General features: G+C 39.4%; 1 protein-coding gene across 3 annotated transcripts in view; it reads right to left on the reverse strand.

Moving 5' to 3' along the window:
• Positions 1 to 22,365, reverse strand: part of PPP2R2C (protein phosphatase 2 regulatory subunit Bgamma) — a gene marked incomplete at both ends in the record, with an annotated part of 144,196 nt that overhangs the window by 5,011 nt on the left and 116,820 nt on the right. For all 3 annotated transcript variants that reach the window (XM_081998787.1, XM_081998785.1, XM_081998786.1), the window contains 2 exons: positions 4,851 to 4,942; positions 9,733 to 9,902. In XM_081998787.1, coding sequence (XP_081854913.1) covers positions 4,851 to 4,942; positions 9,733 to 9,902 — 262 coding nt within the window. The remainder of the gene's footprint in view (positions 1 to 4,850; positions 4,943 to 9,732; positions 9,903 to 22,365) is intronic.

The following is a 22,365-nucleotide window of genomic DNA, read 5'->3' on the forward strand; positions in this document are numbered from 1 at the left end:
ATGACAGGCCTGAGGCTGCGCAGGCTTCAAAGACCAGTGCGTGCCAGGCTTAAAGATGATAGAAAAACTAACTCAGCCCTGTTAACCCGTCCCTCACTGCAAATGTGGCAGCAGAACTTCATTCCCTCCAGCAAGGGAAGCACAACATCAAATCCAAGCGAGTGTGAGGGGAGGAGACTCCGAGCAGCGTCCACCAGAGCCTGCCTCCAGACTTGTAAATCTCTGCAAACGAGTCCCTCACAGCACCCAGCATGAAAACCTTTGACCTGAAACCGTCTCCCCAATTATATTTTGAGCCCCTAAATTTGCAAGATTTCACTAGCATGTGTGCCAGTGCAGAACAGCACAACTGCAGTCTCCTGGGACTGAAAAGCAAGGCCCACCAGATCTGGATTTGTGACATGCTGACCTTATGAGAAGAAAGGATTGGTCCCAGGAAAACTCTTCAAAAACATTTTTCATGGGAATGAAAAATGAGATTTGTTATGACAAAGGGAAAGGAGGAAGCCCTGTTGCAAACAGTGGTGGCCCGTTGGCATACTGGGGAGTTCTCCTTTATTCTGCGCTGTGTGAAGCAACTGACTCCCCATCACAAAGAAGGAACTTCTTTAAACGTCCTGGGGAGTATGCCGATGGGAAAGCTTGAGACACTGGGTTCCTCTGGTACAACTGGCTGGGATAAGACTGGGAATAAGAACAGGAGATACCCAAGTCCTTCCAAGTTAATATTTGACATGCTGAGCCTCGAAAACAAAATGATGTCTTCAAGCTCTCCAGCATGGAGCGTGCTGCCAGGCTGGAATAGAATGTTAACATCTCATCCACTGGGACCTGCCAATTCCGCCTGACTAGAGTGAAGGCTGACAGATATTCAGTGGGATGAATGACAGTTCAGTAGGAGAGGGCTGGCTGAACAGTTGTGTGTGACTTCACTCATCTGCGTACAGCCTATCGCTTATCATGACGGTACTCAGAAATCTCCCTGGAAGGGTTCCCATACACCCATTCACTTGAAATCTTACAAAAAAGAAGAGTAATTAAGGTATTCACTTACTACCATGTAGAATTACTACACCCTTTTTTTCTTTTACTGGTTTCTCCTGTAAGTCACAAACAGCTCCATAAGTGCTAATTTTTGAGGTAAAACTGAAATAACAAAATGGGTATGGATGACAGTGAGAAGAAAACAGTGTCTTGTGGGTCATAATTAAAAGACCTGGTTTTGGAAGTGAATGGAAGAACTAAATTAAATCGGTGTACAAATAGAGCTCACATATTCTACGTAGTCATGTCATGATGTATATACAATAGAGATGGCATGATTTTAGTGTGATATACTCAGCTACAGCTAATATGTGCTCATCTGGTTGAATTACTCTAAGACCCCTGCTTGACTCCCTCCCCTGACCACTGTTGTTGCCAAAGTATATAGTGATTAATGTGCCCTTCAGCAAATGAGATCGGGTCTGTCTGATCGTATTAGTTCCTGTTCATTGGAGTAACTGAGCATCAATCACGTTCTAATCAGAGCTCACATACATTGATTTTTTTTTTTTGGTAAACAGCCTCACCATCAAGTCCTATCATAGTCTAGATTAACTCCTTAGTAATGACAAAAATTAATGAAAGTATTTTCACCTAAATAATAAACATGCTTTCACTTCTAAGTGAACAATCCTGTCACCTGAAATTGTAATTGCAGCTTTAACGTCTGCCAAAGTTAAAAATAACATGTTTAGAACTGCAGGTATTACTGTTATGTATATGTATTCACAATATTAATACTGTTCTGCAGCATCTCATAAGAGTACCATTGTTAATAGGCATTGCTTACCTTTAGCAGTAGTGCTTTTAAAAAAAAACACATATCAAAAGGATCAAATTAAGTGACCTTACTATGCAAATTGACTGTTCTTCTAAGAGTTACCGGTACCCAAATATAATTTAAATTATGATATAGAAAAAAAAAAAAAAAATCCTTGTAGCATGTGGCAAAACAATACGATACCTGTCATACACAAAAGCAAGAAGCTCAGAAGAGTGAACGCTCATCCAAAGACGAACATCAGTGCTGATACATTTGACTCTTCAAAAGAAACAAATTAAAGTGAACCCTTATCTTTTGTCAAATGTTGCCAGCTACTCTACTCAACAGTTTCTTACAATCAAGAGCAGTGTATTGTGTTTAGTGATGGATTTGGTAATTGTGCACGACTACCAACGCCCCAGCGTCTGGGCACTACAATACATGAAGCAGTCTAATGTTCCCACTTAATAACTTGCTCACTGCATTGATCTTTCTGATCTGTCAAGTAGGAAAGAAAATATTACGCTCACTTTAAATCTTGATATTGAATAACATTTCTATTATTACCGGGCAACTATCCAAAGAGTGGTCTTAGAGCACTAATGAGGATGGCAGCACTTCATTTGACTACAGGAGAAAGACTCTGGGCCTGGGAACACATGGCTGTCCATCCTGTGCAACGCAGTGGGAATTGCCATCAAGGGTAAGCAAAATGGTTTAAAAGGACCTGAAAAGCTCTGAATCTTTGTCGAAGTTTCAAAATGTCTGAATGATTTGATTGTGTGGTTCTTCTGTGCCAGATTTAGGCAGGGATCAGCACCGTCCATATGTCCAAGAAAGGCTTTTATTTTGCTACTTCCAGTACGACCACACTCAAGCAGTAACCAGTCTAGTGAGACAACTCTCTGCTAAAACATCCATTCATGCATGGGTTTCGGAGATTCAGAGAAAAGCCACAAACCCTAGATCTTCCCCTAAAACTTCTGTGGATCATTCCCACTTTTGGACCATATCAAAGCCATTTCCACAACAGCTGGTGCCTAAGTTGCAGTCATAGCAACCTGGGAAGGGGTTTGCCCAGTATGGTCCACCTATGTTATTTTAAATGGCCAGCAGTTTGTATCACAGGAGATACTCAATGCTGAGTTAATACGTGTCAGAAAACACACTACCCTGGCATGCAGACAACAGAGATAAAGGAAGTATCTAGTTTCATTTGCATAATAAACAATACAAGGTAGAAGTTTTATTTCTTTGTAAAGACAGAATCTCTCCACTGGGCAGGTACAGGAACCGAACAAAGGGAAGTAGCCCAAAGAGAAGATGTCGCTTGCACAGCGTATGATGGCATTGCACGGTGTACGGCTTTACGCCTTATCTGCATTTGTGAAGCACAGAACTGGAAGAGACCTTGTTCTGCACTTCCAAGTTCAGACGCTTGTCATTTTAACCAATGTCTCATATAATTGCTTTCACAGATTTACTGAGCACCATCATCAGAACAGCTGGGCTTCTTACATCTTCACTGCCCAGGATGGGAAGACTGCTCCACACTGTCGCTGTTTGAACAGGTATCAACTCCCTCTAATTTCCAGGCTGTAATTACCTGTTGTCACTCGATACCTATTTGCTGTTTTGTCATTATCATTCACATTCAGCTTAGCTAGATCCTCTTCCTCCCTATGTATACCTCCTTCATATACTTACAAGAAGCAAGTATAATCTTGGCTTTTGGTAAGCCGATCAAAAACAAACTCCTCTCTTTAAAGTAGCTGTCCATTTGCCCGATTAGTCCATCCACCTTGGAAATGAGGGACAAGAAATGCGTAATTGCAGTCCAAAGGTCTTTGAATAAGACAGTAACATAATGTCACCACTGCTCCTCTCTCTGCTGGATACCCCAGTCTTGCCCATTCAAGGATCATATTTGCCTTTTTCACAGCTGCCCTACACTCTTTTTCATAGTCCCTGCCCAGTTCAGGGGGGCAGACCTGCTTCAAATACAAGGAGACAGACCGTTTTTCTCTTTCCCAGATGAGAGGATAAGTGAGCTGAAGGCACAGTTCCAGGCTCTCAGTGACTGCCAAACTTTTGGCTCTTGGCTCCTAGCTCTGCTGAGCCAGGAGTCACTGTGTGCCATTCAAAATTGCCTCCTGTGCTCTCTTTCATATGCATTTTGTAGACTGCTAATCCCTTCCACAGCCACCTACCGTCTGAATGTCCCTGTGAGTTGTTTCCAACTGATAAGATGAAGGTTTATTTTTTCTTTTAACTAAAATCCTAAAATCCTTGCATTAGACTTATGGATTTCATCCATTTTTATTATCCCTGTCCTCTCAGCTGCTCAAGTCTTCCTCTACAATATTCCTATGTCCCAAAGCACTGCCACCATTTGCTACCATTATGGCATTAGCACATTGCATCCTCGCTCGCACTCTCTGACTTGTTGTGCAGCATTTCTCATGAAAATATTCAACAAGATATTATGTCTGAGAGAAAAACCAGGACGTCTCCTTCAGCGCACAGGGAAAGGGACTGCTCTGATGGGGGTATGTATCAGAAGAAACTGTCATTTATGTCAGTGGGGAGGTGGCAGCAGTTTGTAGACAAGCAGTGGGTGCCTGTGACTGCCTTTCCTCGTTCCCTGTTTCCAGTAAATGAACTGGATTTCTGAGGCAGCTCATGTATAAATACAAGACCACACAAGCTTCCTTAGTGTGTTGGTGGGGCTGTGCAAGTCGGAGCATTCTTTCTAGCTTTTGCAGCCAACTTACGATTTTGGTGAAAACAGACAGAATTTGAAGGCGTTTTTTCCCCGCCGAGGCACGAGCCAAGATTAACAAGGTATATACATCATGTCTAAGGAGGTCAGAGATGCAACTGCACCAATATCCAAACACCCTTTGTCATCCTGAACACTGGTATGTGAAGATGTAAATTGATGTGGAAAAGAACTATGTGTAACGCGACTTTCTGATTGTTCCCCGTCATATGGGAGCTCTCTTGCTAAATGAAGACAGTGATGGACATAAGGATGGATTACCTGTCTGATCCATTCCATGCACATTCAAACTTGTCAAAGATGCAGTCATTTTCATAGAGGGAACACAACTTGCTCCTAAGGTAATCATGGACCTGTTTCAAAGAAAATAACTGTTGTTATTTTTGAAAGAAAACAAAATATTAAACTCCACAACCACTCTCCCACTCTCTGCTTTATCTCCCACGTTCACTTTGAAAATATGCTGCACAAGTTGGTAGCTTTGCAGCAGATACTGTGTTTAAACTCTAAAGAAGCTATCTATCTGTACTTTTCCACAGCCCAATTATCCAGGTGCTACTGAATTATTGTTGCAGGAAGACATGAAGCATACCTCCCTCAGCAGGCTGCAGACCACCCCTCATCAACGTATTTGTTTCCTGCTTGGGTGATTTTCTCAGTGCTAGCCTAATTCCCAAAGACATTTCACCAGCTGATACCCTAGATGTGCTAATTAATGTGCAAGAAATCTAATTTAAATAGCAACAAAAATGTCATATTCCAAGATAAGTGGACTCTCACTTGTTGTGGCGCAAAGGTGGTTAAAAGAACCTGTAGCGTATGCTGTTACATATATTTGGGTAAGGTATTTCAGAAGCCAAACACAGTACAAAGTTGCAGTTGCACAGGCTGCAAATTTGAATACTAATTTAGCCCAAGGAAGTCTCCTGTTTGGCTGAGACTTAAAAACAACACTGTAAATTCACACATACTTTAAGAGTGGGACTAACCAGCAGAAGACCTCTCCTCTGGGCCACACATCTCTGCTGAACAAGGGTTATCATAAAGAGGTAGATCTCATGCAAACTGTTTCAATCCTTTGCTGAATTTGATTAGTTTTCTTTCAGGATGATTGGTTTCATTCCACAGGAAATAATGAGCTAGAAAATCCCTGCCTAGATGAATTTACTAATGCACTTTCACTCCTGATGTTTTCTCCTAGCTGTCGTAGAAGCTGTAGAACAAAGACGTGTGGATGGCCTCTCGGAGCACCCATACCAATCCAGTAGCTGAGGGGCATAGTTGAGCTCTGGCACGCAGAGGTACTGGTTCTTGCAAGTCCAGGGAGACTGTTCCTGTTCATGGATGCTCAGCATCCTCCTCTGGCCTAAGGGCGTAAACATTTCTTCTAGCAAGATAATTTCTCCCAAGACCACATGAGAGACAATGACCTTTCACTTACTTACATTTTCTTTAAACTAACCCATTTTCAATAGCCAAATTGTACAGTATCCTAAGAATACTTGTAACGTAAAGTTATTAAGGATTATAAATTTTAGTCGTGGATCAATTTTCATTAATAGGTGAGTGAACACTGAGCTGTATATATCAACAGATAATGTCTTATACAGCAAATAATGGGCAAATGGTAGATGTAGATAAAACAATTCACAATTAAATGCATTTACCCTCATAGTAAGTAATAGGTCAGAACACTTTCAGTACTAACGCAGTTTCTTGCACCCTCTGTAATTAAACCCTTTCATTTGCTCTTTACTTAAAGCCTTTTTGTGTTAGCAGTGCAATTTGTTACAAGAACTGGAGTTCTTTCCTTTATCATCTTTGTGAGCTCCCGACACTTGGAAGAAATAGAAAGGCTGGGTAAGGCAGGAGAAGGAATTAGATTCCATTTGCCTCACTGACTGCCATTTCTAGGTCTTCCTCTTGTTAGCATTTCCAGTAGCCATCTGTCATGGCCACTGTCATGTATACAACCTTTGAGAAGCGTGTCCAACTCCACAGCTTGGAGCTGTGCCTTTCTATCAGCTCTATCAAAAAGAAATGTGTCTCTCAGATTTTTTACTGATGTCTTCAAGGTCTCAGCTCCTTTTTCTTAACTGACTCTGCCTGCAAATGTGCACTACTGCCTTGAACAGCCAGCTTGCTCTTTATGTGGACCCTTTATGACATTTGACGACATTCAGACCCTCAGAATGGCTATGAAAAACTAACTGGAAGAAACACTTAATTTTCACCTTGTTTGCATGTTCATCTGCCACGACCGACTGAGAGTGAAATCAGATTTGCCTTGTCTGTACATATTGTTCTTACCACATATGGATAGTACTTGAATCCCAACCAAATTAATTCCTAACTAATTACAAGAGGCATTCTCCTTTTCTTTACTGCACCGTTTTAGGTCAGACCTTCATAGAATTATCTAGTAATTCTCTGCTCCAGACTAACACAGCAACACGACCACATGGGGAGCTATTTCACTGGGACTGAATAGTCACATCAGGAATTGCACCGGGAAGTGACACATTAGTCCAAATCCCTATGCAACAGCCCTTGCCAAAAGCGGATCAAGCTATTACCAGCTATGAACGTGTTCACCTCTGGTTGCTGCTGGTATGGTTGTGCTGGGGTAATTCACCTGGCAGCATCAGAAGAGCCTCCCATTAGGCAGGGCTGCCTTGCAACTTTCAAGCACTGGCCATTCCACTGTATTGCACTTCTGGTGCTGTCGAGTGCACTGTACTCTGCCCTTTTTTCTTTCATGTGAAGCATAAACAGGAGAAAATAATGTTGAATCATTGTCAGCAGATAACATGTATCAGCAAGGCTGCTCTATGCAATAGCATTCGTTTAGCCACAGCAGTGATAAGGAAAAGAACTTGCATGAGGAATTTGATTTTTTTTTTCTGATACTAAAATTGTAACCTGATAATGAAGCAGTACAGTTGCTGTATAAAAGTTGCTCACTCTTACAACCCTGTGGGGAAATCTCCTGTTGTGACCCTCTTCATGAATCACTCAGCTAGACAATATCTAAGTGGCTACCATGCAGTGGATGAAATGAGAAATTCCATCTTTTAATTAATATATTTTCATCTTTTAATGACATACATATCATCATTATGTGGATACATAACTGAAAATGTTAGGTTTATTCGTTGCCTTCAGATGATCCACCACAAAAAACTTTTTGAGAGATTTCCAAGTTTATATATGAGATTTATGTATGTGAGAGAGAGATCCTCTAAGACAAATTATTTAAATGAGAAATTTAAACCACTTTTTCTTAAGAACAGAATTCTCTACTTTTGGCAGTTGAAAAACGTGAAAGGTTGCCCAAAGCAGTTGGACCATGTGAATCCTATGCAGCCCTGTGCTGTTGGTTTCCTAAGGCCTCCGAGTTCCAGATTCTCCTTTAGTCCGCTGCAATGCTCAGCAGTGCATCTGTATACTCTTTACAAGGCACTGGATAAGTATTTAAAAATGAAAAGCAATCCATAGGTTGAAGTAAGGCAGCAAGAACACTGGAGTTCTGCTGTTGTGGGGTTTTGTTGTTGCAAGGGTTTTGTTGTTGCAGTTTTGGTTTTTGTTTTTTGTTTTTAAATAAGCTTCTGATAGCAATAAGCTGTACTGGAAATTTTCCCGGAATTTTTAATTAAAAAATTATACTAATTTTTCCCCTCTCAACATGGAGAAATATAACTTTTTAATTGGCCCCACTGTTGGGTGTCAGGGTGATTTAAAGGTGGTCAGCTTGTTTCACAGCTACCTACATGAGGAAATAAAAGCAAATGTCAAAGTCAAGACAAACAGGTTGGCTTGACCAACTATTCCTCTCCAGGGACAAGGCTGCCTACTCCAGTAGCACAAGCATAAAATAATACATTACCTAGATTCCTAAAATATGAGATACAATTCTGTTATATAAAACACAGTCTCGCCCTTACCCTCCCACTCCGTTTTCACAGCATATCAACATTTCTAACACATTTAGCATTACAAGTACTGCCATTTTCAGACCAAAACCAATTCTGTAGTTTTAAAGGTATACAGGCTCAGACTTTCCAATACTAACAGGAGACACAGTGAAGAGTATGCACAGAACTGTAATGGGTGCGTGGGAAAACACCAGGGCCCACTTTGGGTCTACCAAACACTAGCTAATAAATACCTCCAACCTTATTGATGTAAAATTTTGGTTGTTTTGACAAGTCATGCTACAACTCTCATTACATATTCTTTTAAAACCAATCTTAGTTATAGTTACTGTGACTTACTGTACCCCACCTGCCATTATATAGACAGAGAAAACAAGGGATTGTCCCAGCACTGTGGTAAGACTGTCTCTATGTAAGCAGTACGAGCCAGATGAATTACATTTTTCCTCCTTTGCATACTCTCCTGTAGGTAGCTTAACAGTTTTTTCTCATTGCATTTTCATAACAGGCATTATCTGTGTCACAGACATATTTTCCTTCTTCAAGGAAGAATAAAAAAAATGTAAGCTCAGCCCTGCATTGCCAAACAGAACAGATGTCAGAGTACAAACTCAATGCTGGCTGGAGCCACTGGCATTTTGTCTGGATAATATCGCAGTGAATTCAAGCAACCAGATGTGTCTGTCTGGCATTCACAAACTGCCATGTCAGTGGTGATGTTAGGGTTCAACACTGATCGCTTCTAAAACTAAGCACAAGGGAGAAACGCACAGATAAAGTTTAAAAAAAAGAAGTTTTGAAATGACAAAGGTGTAAAGTCTCAGCAGTCCCAGTGGAAGCAGAATACTCAGCCATTCACAAAATCCCTTCCTCAGTTTCTTTTAAATTGAACAGTGGAATACATCATTTGAAAACAGATGCCAAGGTGAAAAGATGATTTCCCTTGTTAGAAGCATCGTTTCTTTCAAGAGCTCAATCTACAGTGAGTGTTACCCTGACTCCCCAGGCCTTACACCTCCTTACTAATGCTGAAGTTGCCCTTTTTGAACTACAAGGATGCCACTATGAGGATTTTAACCACCTTGACTAGCAGCTCTTTTAGCTAGCCACTTCTCAGACCAAGCAATGAGAAGTTTAGGAAAACATTCAGGTTTTGAATAGTGAGATGCTTTTATAATGCTGCATTTCAAGACATAGGCAATACCTACCTGGTATGTTTCTACGGGCTTTGTTTCCATGTTCAGATCCCAAACTTTGACAGTGAGGTAATCTCTTGTTAGCATGTATCTACCACTGTGACTGAATTTGACATCTGACACTGACGAGATAATTTCTGAAAAAAATGATCTGTTACTGGGGTCTTCTGGTTCTTCATAAACTGTTCAAAGAAAAAGAAGCAAGAGGAAATTAGAAATCTGTTAAATAATGCTCTGTTGTACAATCTGTACTGTGCATTTCTTCTGGAACAACATTGTTCAATACCAATGCACGTGTTATAGAATTAACGATATGCCCAGCACTTAACTTATTCTTTTTTTTTTTAATATAAAAATACAAACTCTAAGCTTTAAGTATTACAATAACTAACCTTATAGCTACTGGTCCAAAGCATCAGTTTGGGAAATATAAATACACCAGTTGGTTGACTACAGCTACCTAAAGCAAGGCAAGTTCATCCTGTCTGGGGTCCCCACACCCTGTTTCCTGACAACCAAAATTTAGGTGTCCCCGTCCCATGAAAGGTATACATGTGGTCTCACAACAGTCTTGCCACCCCTGGGAAGGTTGGTTACTCAAAGCCTGCCCTGGTTGCCAGAAACAGCTGGCCAGTCTGCAGGCTACTCACTGGTCATGTCTGAAGGCATCCGAGACCAAACACGAGAATTTTGAAAAGCAATTGCAAACTGCAATTACCTCCTCCTGAGAGGTGAGCAGAGAATAGACAGTGATTTACCATGTGGATACATGAACTGCTTAGGTGATGTGCAATTGCTGACAGTTCTGGCAAACACTAAACTCACTGCATGTGCTGGTTAGCTGTTCTGCGCGCTGCATGATCCAACAAAGCAGGGGATCATGAAATACCGCTTACAGTACCTCCACGCAGGGAGATCTAGCTCTTGTAGCTAGGAGGCTGGTCATCCCTGTTCAACTGTATATACTAACGTTACTGGAGGACTCACATTGAATTGCAGGAACTTGAAACAACTGGTATTAGTGGGGTCTACTTCGTCTGCTGCAAGTCCACTACTAAACCAGGTCTCTTCATCCATCCCTAAAAAGCCTGCACTAACTCTAGCCCTGCCTACCAGGTGCCTAGAGCAACTCTGTTGCCTTTCTGCAGGTGTCTGTGGCCCTGTGATCCAAATGACTTCCCCAGGTGAAGTTTAGTAGAAAGACTTTTAGCATCTTTCAGTTCTCAGCAAAATCAGTAGGGTTCTGGCACCTATGTCTAGAATATTCTTTGAAAATTGGCAATTTGGTCAGTGTAATTTTGAAGTTTCAAAACCAGGTGAAGAAAAGCCATGTGATGAGACACGAAAACATGCTGAAAGTAGAAGAAATTTTTACTGTCAGTCAGAAGAGAGTTTTTTGTGTAGTCCACTGGAACATTTCTCTCTCAGTTGATTTATCTATGACTATGATTCAGACTGTTGAAAGCAACAAGGTTACAGTTTCCACCAGGTAAAATAAGGTTCCGTTGAAAGTTAAGGGTGACTATGTGGGAGAAGTATGTGGGGTAATGCAAAAAATTATGGGCAATTTTCTTTAGGGGTGGGCAGTGGAATGCAGCCAGGCGTGCACATGAAAATAAGGTCTATATTTGAACATGTACCACATATCTAAATGGTAATGAACTACTTCAAAAAGGGGGAAAAAACTTTTCAGACAGACTGTAAACGAACAACTTTAAATAGTTCTTTAAAAATTTGCCTAGACATTTGGCAAAGCAGGTATTTTGTAATTATCCTGTCAGATTTCCAACAGAAGTCTGACGAGCACAAAGCAATTATCATTTCTCATACCTCTTCCCTTTAATCTCTCTAAACTATGTACTTGGCTGGCAGGAATTTCATCCTCCTAATTATGATGTGAAGTTGCTATTAAAACCAGGAAATAAAAAAAAAACAAATCACACTAGCTCAACTATACCTTCATTTATAGCTGAGATATATTTTCTTGACTCTATGTGTCTCGTCCAACTCCCAATGATTAGAAGAGGAGTAATATTTGTACCTGGATACTCTGTATTTTGTTAATTAATGAGATTAAACCATTTCATCCCTTATCTGCACTGTTTATTGCTTTTCTATTGTCACTAGAGTAAGTATTAGAAAGACTTAGATTAATTAACTGCAGAAACTAATGCAGGCATGAAAGCCTCATATCACTACAGAAAGATAGATAGTGGTTGAAATTTTAGCAGCAGCAATTCTTTGCATAGTTCCTATAGTCAGCATAACCAAGCCGGGAAAATTGTTACGGGAAATTAAGCAGCAGCTCCCAGTGTTACAGAGAGAGCTTAGCAACTAGCACGTGCCTGACCGACCAGAACCAGGCATTGGCCTCCGGAAATGAAGGTGAGATAGACTGTCCTTGGGTCTTAGCTGTCTGGTTTAGCATCAACATAAGGTTAGGCGTAGACTGCAAAAAAGCGTGGTCTTCATTCAGTTTGGCTAATACAAGTTGAGTAATTGGAAACAGGAGAGCAGGGACAGCTGTGTGACTTGGACTCCAGTTCAGGCAAGCAATTAAAATTCAACCCTGGTCTCTTCAAGTGGGTAGGAGAACACATGGCACTAGCCCACCATTTGCAAAATCAGGTTTGCCAGCCTGCACTGGAAACACCTTTTCTGTTCATTACAGTTTAGACTTCTCTTTTGGAGGCCACTCTTATGCCAGGGTGCAATCAGCACCCAAAACACGAGGCTTCAAAGCTCGCTTACTTTTCTATATATAAATAAATCTTGTTAGACCAGGACTTGGAATGAGAACTTTACTGAGATTTGATTACAAATTCTATTAGACTCCTCAATTAGTTTCTTGATTAATTTCTTAATAACTAACTTTTGCCATCAAAAAGGGTATTTAACTTTCATTAACGTTGTTTTCGATAACCTTCACAGTGCTAATTATATGAAAGACACAAAGCTTCTTGTCTAGTTGCAAACTAATCAACATAGGAATCACAAACGGTGTGCTGAGCTTTCACATGACACTGCTCAGACAAATATGACCTTGATGACAAGAAAAGAGAAATATCACGGTATTACAGAGGGAAGCCGAGCATATCTTGGAGTACAGCAGTGTTGGAGAGGAGCCTCTAAGGAAGACACCATTCCTGCCCGTCACTCGACTGGCAGATACACAGGTAAGCTGGGAAGCCTGCTTAGGGAAATAAAATTGTTCAATCCCTTTCCGCATGGCTTCCTGCTCACAAGTTAAAAGCCAGGGTAGCTTTTCACAGAAGTCAGTCCAGACTTCAGAGAGAAGGATGGATTGGGTGAAGGATACTTGCCAGAGCACTGTTTTCCTGAATCCTGAAGAAAATCTGCAGCATAAAAATATGCAGCTTCTTTCTCAAAAGGAACTGCCATCTGCTGAAAAACAAACTCTCGTCTCTTGTAAAAAAAAAATTCATAGTGTTCCTTGAATTTCTCTGATCTAACGTAGACATGGAGATTCTCCTTAGAATCAGTGGAGAAAAAAGGCTTCTCAAAGGTGTGCATTTATCATGCAGAAATATATGCAGATGTCTAAAGTGAAAAAAAAAAAAAGCTGGGAAGATGTCTAAAGTGAAAAAAAAAAGGATGGGAAGTTCCATCTCACTCTGCTTCCCTTCCAGACACTGGCCAGAAGAAAGCAGATGCCTTGGGCATCCAATTCCACAAACTTGAAAGCTATACATTTGGACAAAAACACATCCAATAAAGAAAAAAAAAAAAACCCCAAACCCCAAACTAATCTTCAAGTTGAATTCTAAACAAGAACTAATGGCTGACAAAAATTAGGACTACGCATGTGCATGTAACCTTCCTTACAGATCTCATTTCTTAGTTTTACATTAATTGCCGAAAAAGCCTGATAACGCATAGACTGGAATGTCTCACTCCACTCAGCACACACCATCGAAACCGCAAGGGTGACGAGGTGTGGGTGCATGCTTTGAAATCCCACTATAACAGTCTGGAGAGAAACCTGGTAGTCACCGATACTGCCTTCCTCTTCAGCTTTGCCAGCTCCCTTTCACTGCTATGCGATATTCCAGTTTCCCCAAATACCTAACTGCGAAAGAGGGATATCAAACAGCTAGGAACACAGGAAAGTGATAAATCAAACAGCATTGCTGTGTGCACTCCGCTGAAAAGTAGTGAGTAGAATGTAACTAAAGTATATTTTAGTAGCTAACCAACCATTATGCCAACAATAGCCAAAAATAACTCAGCCTCAGAAGACATAAAAACCCATGTTCTCATTAAAGGTTTTTCTCTTTGTTTGTCCCATTTCCAAAGATGCACGTTTTTCATGGAGCCATTGATATCGTCCAGACTTCAGCACCACTGAAAATTAGTATTTTATTTGCTGGGCAGAGCTTTAACCATTGCAGGGTGTAAATTATGGCATATCTGATCTTTAAATAATAATAATAATAATAATAATAATAACAATAATAATAATAATGCTAAAAATGGCTCATATGGTGGGTGCAGTGTCAGAATCCAATATAGCACACAAAGTCCTATATTCCTCCCAAAATCATCGCAGCAAGGTGTATGCATGATTCTCTACATTATACTATAAGACCTTGGGTAATGCCTCGGCTGAATTTTCAACATTCCTTCCACTTCTCCTTTTACTCTTGCCTTCACTCTTTTGCCTGGATGAAATAAAAACACAAGTACTCACAGCACAGCTGCAAGGCAGGTGGTTCCAAAATATAAATACAAATACAAATAAAGTTTTTAAAAACACGAAGAAGAATGATCTATTTAAAGGGAAAGCAATAACACTATCTGAGATAATATGGGGCAGGGCTTAAGAAAGCTATCTAGCTAATATGAAAGTTTTCCTGGAGCTACTTTTTATTTTCAGCCTGAATTTATAAGTGTATAATGGATTGATGGGATAAAAGAAATGTCAACTGTATTTAGTTAAACAAATCTTTCATTGCTTTTAGAAGAGAGAAACACAGAGTATAAGCTTCAGCAAAATTTTGTTATCGTGGCCTGAGCACTTGACAATAACTGTGAGGGTTTCCTGTGAAGTATCAGTAAACAAAACAAAGAGAGACAGAGAATTAGCAAGGGAGAAGACCTTTGATAATAACACTGTGTACTTCTTAAGGCATAAAGATATGAACCTTGAAAATGTCTGTTATTGCTGACCAAAAGCAGAACTACAGATAAAACCAGCTTTTTGCTGCTGCAAAGCCAAATTTATTTAAAAAGAAAAGCAAAGATGAATCATGCTTACATATATTGCAGAACATGTGATTGTCGGGGGGGGACACGACAAAAACAAAACCAGGGAAAACTTGAAGATGAAAGCTTACCAGCTCCACAGATTTGGTAAGAAATTCCATCATTCATAGGATATAATTATAAACAGCCTTAAGAAAGTCACTCCCTATAGCAGAAAAACAAAGCTCCTTCTGAAGCTGTTTTCTTTCTACTTATGAACAAACAATAACTTATTCAAGCTTTTTTCCTAGACGATACTGTTAATTGTTTGTATCCTGTCCTGAAATCTCCTGGTTTTACAGCATTTCATTGCTGTTACTTAGATTTAAGTCCCTGGAAATCCTACACCATGAAATAACTCCCTCCCTCCCTCCAAAGACAGCTAATGGACGGAGAAAACTGTCCAGTTCCTGCTCAAGGGTCACAGCTACAAATGGGAGAAGACAGTTTTGGCAACGCTGGAAAAAGAGGCAGTGGGGTTAATGAGGAGGGAGAGGACCACAGAAGCCAGAGCCAGGAAGATGCTGGAACAAGAAAGGGAGAAGAATTTTCTTTTTTGTTACCCAAGCATGCAAACAGTCTGCAGTTAGGCTGAACTACAGACTGATTACAGGTAACCTCTGCGTTACACACCTATACACACAACAGGGGTACTTCAACTGGACCTGGAAATACCGGCGGTGGATCGGCTCATCTCCTAGCGGGCTTTAAGTTTCATAAACACAGAAAACAGATGCGGTCCCAGGCCAAACAATTTATCATCTAAATTAAGTCTCTCTCTCATTTCAGATCCTAAATGAAAATGACTGCAATACCCGATTGAACTGTACTGGAAAATGGTACTTTGAAACGTATGGAATTTCACCCGTCTTGCCACAGCAACTTGCAAAAGGAAGAAGAACCAGTATGGTCTCACGATAGCTGATAAACTATCACTTTTAAACATTCTTTTTTTCTGGAATACATGGTTATAATAATTAAGTGTTTCTCACAAGACATGATCCCAAGCTAAAAATCTTACAAATTATTTAACTATACTCTAATATGTTTAGATGGCAAATTAGTACCATTCCCCAGGACAGCTGTGATTTGCTCCATCAGATATTGTCCATAAAGTTTAACATAAAAAACTAAGCTAAATTTCACAGAATTTATATAAAAATACTAATCACATTCATTTTTTTAAGTCCATGACACTTGTTATTATCCTTCAACACAGAAAACATTTTTTTTTTGTGCCATTTAATTCAAGATGTTCTCACATCTTGAGCTATATGTAGTTCTGGTCTGATCTCTAATGTGCTAGAGGTCTCAAGAAGACACAAAGATGGGCAATAACAATGACCAGAAGTATCAAATTACTTCCACACGGGGAATGACTAAATAAACTGGGACTCCTCAGCCTAGGGAAGACTGAGGGGTTTGTAATTAGGAGTGGCACGGAAAGGATGAATAGGGAACGACAGTTCACTTTGTACACTGTCTCTTCCAATCTACAAATAGGGGTCACCAAGTGAAACTAGGAAAGGGTAAGTACAGAGCAGATGGTTCCTCATACTATGCCTAATTAAGCTACAGAAGACCTTACTGAAAGACAACTTAAGATAAAGATTATACACAGGTTCAAAAGTAACTGCAGAAATTCAAGGGGAAAAAACCCCAAACATCCATTTGAGTATGGTTAAATACAGTAAGTTCATACTCACTAAAGTCTCTGAACCCCAAGTTTCCAACTGCAAGTTTCAGAGACTAAAGATTGTACACTTGCTTTGTTCTTACATTTTTGTTGATGTTGCTACTGCCCACTATCGGAGAAGAATACTGGGCTAGATGGACCTTTGGTCTGCCCAGGTATAGTCATTATTATGCTCTGTTTAAACTCTACTTTAGGATTTCATACTAAAGAGTTCCTGAGTTCATTCTAAGTCAATCAAAACCAATTGCAAAGCTCCATTTGAAATTCATGTCACTCTATGCCTTTTAGCGTCATTGTTTATGCTAATAGTTTGATTACCATTATTATTGACTCTATCTTTCACTATCTCTGAATGTTTTATTGCTTTGTATTAAGCCAATCCACTCATATGTTAACCTCCTTCAGAAATTCTCTTGCAAGATCAGGATGTTTTGCTAATGTGACAATCTTGCCCTCATGTTCTGCACTGATTAATATGGTTATACATGTGTGGGAATTTCTGAGTCCACCTTCATAAGCAAGCTAAAATACAATTATTTTATAAGACATGAAGTATAAACAACTAGCCACAATTATTTAACACTTTACATTTATATGGACAGGGCTCTGAGCAACCTGCTCTAGTTGAAGATGTCCCTTCACATTGCAGGGACGGACCTTGGACTAGATGACCTTTAAAGGTTCCTTCCAACCTAAACTATCCTACGATTCTATGATTCCCATGGCCTGTAGTTGCTTATCCTGTTTTAAAATTAAAAAAGTAGTATCTTTTTATATTTCTATTTTCTATTTGTTTTTATATAATTCAGAGGGCACTTCTTGCCCTGGTCACTTACACATCATTTTCCTTCTTTTGAGTAAAAGCAAGTTTCTGAAGATACCGCCACACCACAAGACTGAAATTCCACCTACAGTAAAGCACTCGTTCATCTAATGACCCAATATTAAAACTAGGATTCTCATCAATACATCTAGAGAGTATGGCTTTTAAAAGCGCAGCCTCTAATCAATATTTAAGATTCTGTTTTACCATCTGCAGTGAGTTGCTGCAGCTTGTCGCAAACCACAAGGGATAGTTGCATCAGTGCTGAAAGGCAACGCCGGATCAATAGCTAAAGATCAGTGAGTGGGAGCTTCACTACAGAGTGGCTAAAATAATGTAACTTTGCCAGAGTTTGTTAATAAAGAGAAATGGTGCTAAAGAGAGCAAGGAAGTGAAAAAACACGAAGCTAATCTGAAAGATCAAGGCTCTTTAAACTTCAGTCTTACACAGACTTATGTGCATATTTAATGCCACATGTTGTGAGCAATCCCATGGAGTTAATGGGACATAAAACTACCCCTCCTCTACAGCCAAATTCATGCACAAGTCTTTCCAATCTTGATATATAAGGTTAGTGGTAAGTGGGGGGGTTTCCCCCATGAAACGAGGATCTTGGAAGAATAATGTCTGTTTCATGAGACATTGAAAAGCAGTATTTGTTGCTATTGAAAGATTAAGCAAACAAGACAAGAATTTTAATAGACTGAATAATTAAAGCAATCTTACAGCAATTATTTGCTTTATCTGTGTGTGGTTGGGGGAGAGGGGTTAATGAAACACCTCTTCAATCATAAATCATTTACCATTGCTTCAAGCTTTTCTCTTTCCTCTTACTATTTGATAGCTAGAAGTACATAAATCAAGTTTTTTATTCCTCCGATTTAATTTTCATATATCTTGCACAACTGGAGGAAATACTATATGGACATAATTGCATTTCTGTAGAAACAATTCTGAATTTTCATTAGCCATGTTTTAAATGTCTTTATTATACATTCATCCAAACAGAGCAGAACAGAAGCTTTGGAGCCCAGGCTAAAGCAATCTTCTACCAAATTTTGATGGGATTCCTGCACAAGGACGGATCCCTTCCAGGATCTAGCTTAGCATGCATGAAACTGTAATAACAGATCTTTAGTGACAGTCATAATTACAAAATTATCAGGATACAGGCACATTTTTTCATCAGGGATATAAAATCAGTAATGAATATATGCCTTTGTAGTGCATGATTATAAAATAAATCCAGAATTAGGATAGGGAGAACAAGTCTTTATTAAAGCAGCAGGTCAAATCATTATGGAAGCTCAGATATGTTTCACTCCTGTCACATGAAACCTTGCAGATTTTGCCTGAAGTGGACATTGCTTTGACAGTGGTTTCTCAATGCACAAAGGGAGAATGCCGGCTGCCTCTCTCTCAGATGATAACCTGACATGAGACCAGATGCAGAAATAAAAAGCATATTTTAAATGTAAAGCTCACATAAAAGAAAAACAAGTTGTCTCTTTTCCAGTCATACCATAAGCATCATTCATTTGGAAAGGTCAATATTAATTAGCAAATCCAGCAGGGATATTCTGTTGCAGGCTTTTTTTGTGCATCTGGTTGTTCTCTGTTGCAAATGAAAGATAATCCATATTCAGGTACAGATCAGAAAGCTGTCTTGTCTCTGAAATTCCAACCTTCTTTAAATGACTAGTAAATACAATTAATTTAATTTTAAAAATTCAACATATTCAAGTAGATGATCCTTGATTTTTGTACTGGCTGCTTCCACAGTTCTGAATTCTTAAGTTTAAAATCAAAGGTAATCTCAGAAAACCCAGCAGATAACCAAATTGAGTTACATGCCAGACTGACAGGATAGTGGCATTTATCGTTGGGGAAAGGCTGGCAGTTCTTTCATGCTTGGATTTCAAATAAAAATGTGATAAAGGGAAGGAAAAAAGATGATACCACCATATCTTTGGGTCACAAAACCAACCCCAAATTCAGTCTGCATTGCTCCAAAGACCATTTTATACTTTTCAGATACTGGTTATCCGTGCCATGGAATTGGGAAGGCACCAGCTGAGATGCTTTGCTCCCTTCATGGAGAGTCCAGAGATGATGGCTGTTAGGATTGCCTGTCATCTACAAATGCTTCTTTGGTCAAAGGGAGGGAGGCTCTTAATGGCTCCTGTTACAGACCCAGATGTCAGAAGCTTGTGAAGTCTGTATGGAGGATGGAAAGCATGAACTAATGGTGACAGAGGCTAACTGCATTATGTAACCCCAAAGTTTGTATCTGAAAGACCATCATAGCACATGGAGCAATACACTTGAAACTGCAGCTCCTCTTTCCTTGAAGTACTTGGTTGTAAATTTTGCACATGGGTAATGGATAATTCGAAATAGGTTTTTAGTCTACAAATACGTATTAAGAAATAAACATTAAAAAAACCCTTAAAGCAACATAAGGCATTTAAAAAGATTATGACTTCTGAAGTATGCAATGACTTTAAGATATTAAGGCTTATGCCATTACATGGCATATCAGTACGAGTTATACTCTTGAGTGACTTAAATTTCCATGTTGCATAACTATACAGTTTCTATTTACCACTTAATTCTGAATTTAATAATTCTGATGAACTACTGAAAAAAGCTCTTGATTTTTTTTCCGACTTCACATGTTCAAGCTCAGGTTTCTTTAGCTGACTGCTTTATGGGATGATTTGTTGAAACAGCCATATGTACCTACAAGCTGTTTGCAAGAATGATACTATCTCCATCTACATTTACAAGGAGCTCTGAACATAATATTAGCAAGAAAAGATCAAAACCAAATTAGCAACTATTTGTTAATTGGACAGTTGCATATTATACTGCTATAAATATTCTTTAGTCAGGACAATCCTACTGGAACAAACTTAGTCAACAGTTGTCTTCTTGTCTTCCTTCTGCTTGTCGTGCTTGTTACCTGAATCCCTTGCATGAGAATTTATGGAATTTGGGGTGGGGAGTAGTTCTTTTATTTCTCAGCTGTTCCCAGCTAACTGCTCTAGCAATGATACTTTTGCAGCTTCCCTTGTTTCGCTGCTGTCAAAGATTTCCTACATACTGCCTTCTATTCCACACTGCATTACCATGCATGTTGCCTGAATAACACCTCAAACGCAATGGTGTTTTGCCACATATGCTATTTACATGAAAGCTTCCATATCATTTAAATCAATTCCCTATTTCTTGCTGCTGGAGTCGAACTTTCATATCTGTTTTAAATCTTCACCTATAACGCTGTGAACTGCAAGAACACCTTCTTCTTTATTCCCATCCCTCTAAATATATTCTAAAGAAACAGGGACATGCATCACTTTTTTCACCTCTTCTCCAGAATATTTTGATGGAATTCTCTCCCATTATTTGAGAAGTCTGATAATAACACAGAACAGTATTATGTATGTATCTCCCCTATGGTTACAGATTGGGCTTTCCTGGATATCCATTTATAATGTCCACATATGTTTTGCTTCTGATTGCTCGCTCAGCATTGCATGATCTATTAAAGAGGTGTTATAAGAAGCAGTTTCAGGTAGTCTATTAGAAAAACAACACGTTTTATCATACCTTATCTGCACTCCAATGACCATTTAAAACTCAGTTGCTGACCTGATATTCTTTCAATGCTTTATGGATGGATTTGGTGGTCTGAGACCATTTTTTTAAGGGACAGAGGTCCCCATTACAACTCATCACACAAATTGGCAGCTTGCTAATAAATCTCAGCATAGGCACCAAGGATGAGTAGATATGGAAGAAGTCTCTTGTCTCTTCCATGTCAGAGCCATAAAAGATTTATAAGGGAAATCTTGTAGTGTTGCTGTCACTAATGCTGAACAGAGATATTTTGCCACCGAGTTTAGAAAACCAGAAATCTTCAAGAACACTATAATTTATTAACATTCTGTGTCAGCAGCTTACACTACAGATATTAGTATGTAATTTATTTATACAGCATGGCACAGTAATTATTGATGGCACTCTCTATACTTGTACACATGGAAGGGCCCTTCCTCAAAAGCTGCAACTGACTTTAGCACAACTACAGAGATTTGGATAACAAAGGGTCTGAACAAAACCAAAAGTTCACGACATATGCTCATTATCTAGATGTTTTTTGTAAGCTTTACATTGGCTCTTTCATCCCTAAAAATATCTACACCCATTACAACCTCAGAACAGCATCTGAAACACAGCACATAGTGATATTACATTGAATTAAGAAAGTAGGGTTGCATGGCAGAACATGAGGGTTTGCAGTGACTATAGTCACAGCTGGTTTGAGTGAGAAGTGAAGTCAGTTATGGGGAAAGGTGGAAAGGTGAGCTGAGCTAGGAGAGTAGCGTACTGATGATGCATATGCATCACGTGTAAAGCAACTGTAAAGAGGAATCAGATGCACAGTGACGGTACTAGAGACACAGTTGTGCAAATATTTGATTTCCCAGGCTGCTTTTTATGATATATCCTTTTAGGTTGCTATGGGCTTTATACAATTAGTTTTGCTTGCTTCTGAGAGCTATACTCAAACCACTCCAATCAGTACTATGTGAGCCTATTCCTTTTAACACTTGGAAGTTCTACCATTGCTGTATCAATTTTGTATTTTACATGTGTAGAGACACATTCAGCTTCTCAATGAGTTTGACTTGAGTTCAGTGCAGCAATGGTACATTAAATGGCTATTTTCTAACTCACAGATCTGGAAAATGGGGTTTAATCAATGACCATTAGACCTTGAGCTCCCTTCTGGCATAAAATGCCTTCTTTCATCCAGGGTTACTGTATTGCTGTTTTAATAAGTTATGATTGGCA

This window comes from Phaethon aethereus (genome assembly GCF_964289735.1).
Source record: "Phaethon aethereus genome assembly, chromosome: 4".
Lineage (NCBI taxonomy): Eukaryota > Metazoa > Chordata > Aves > Phaethontiformes > Phaethontidae > Phaethon > Phaethon aethereus.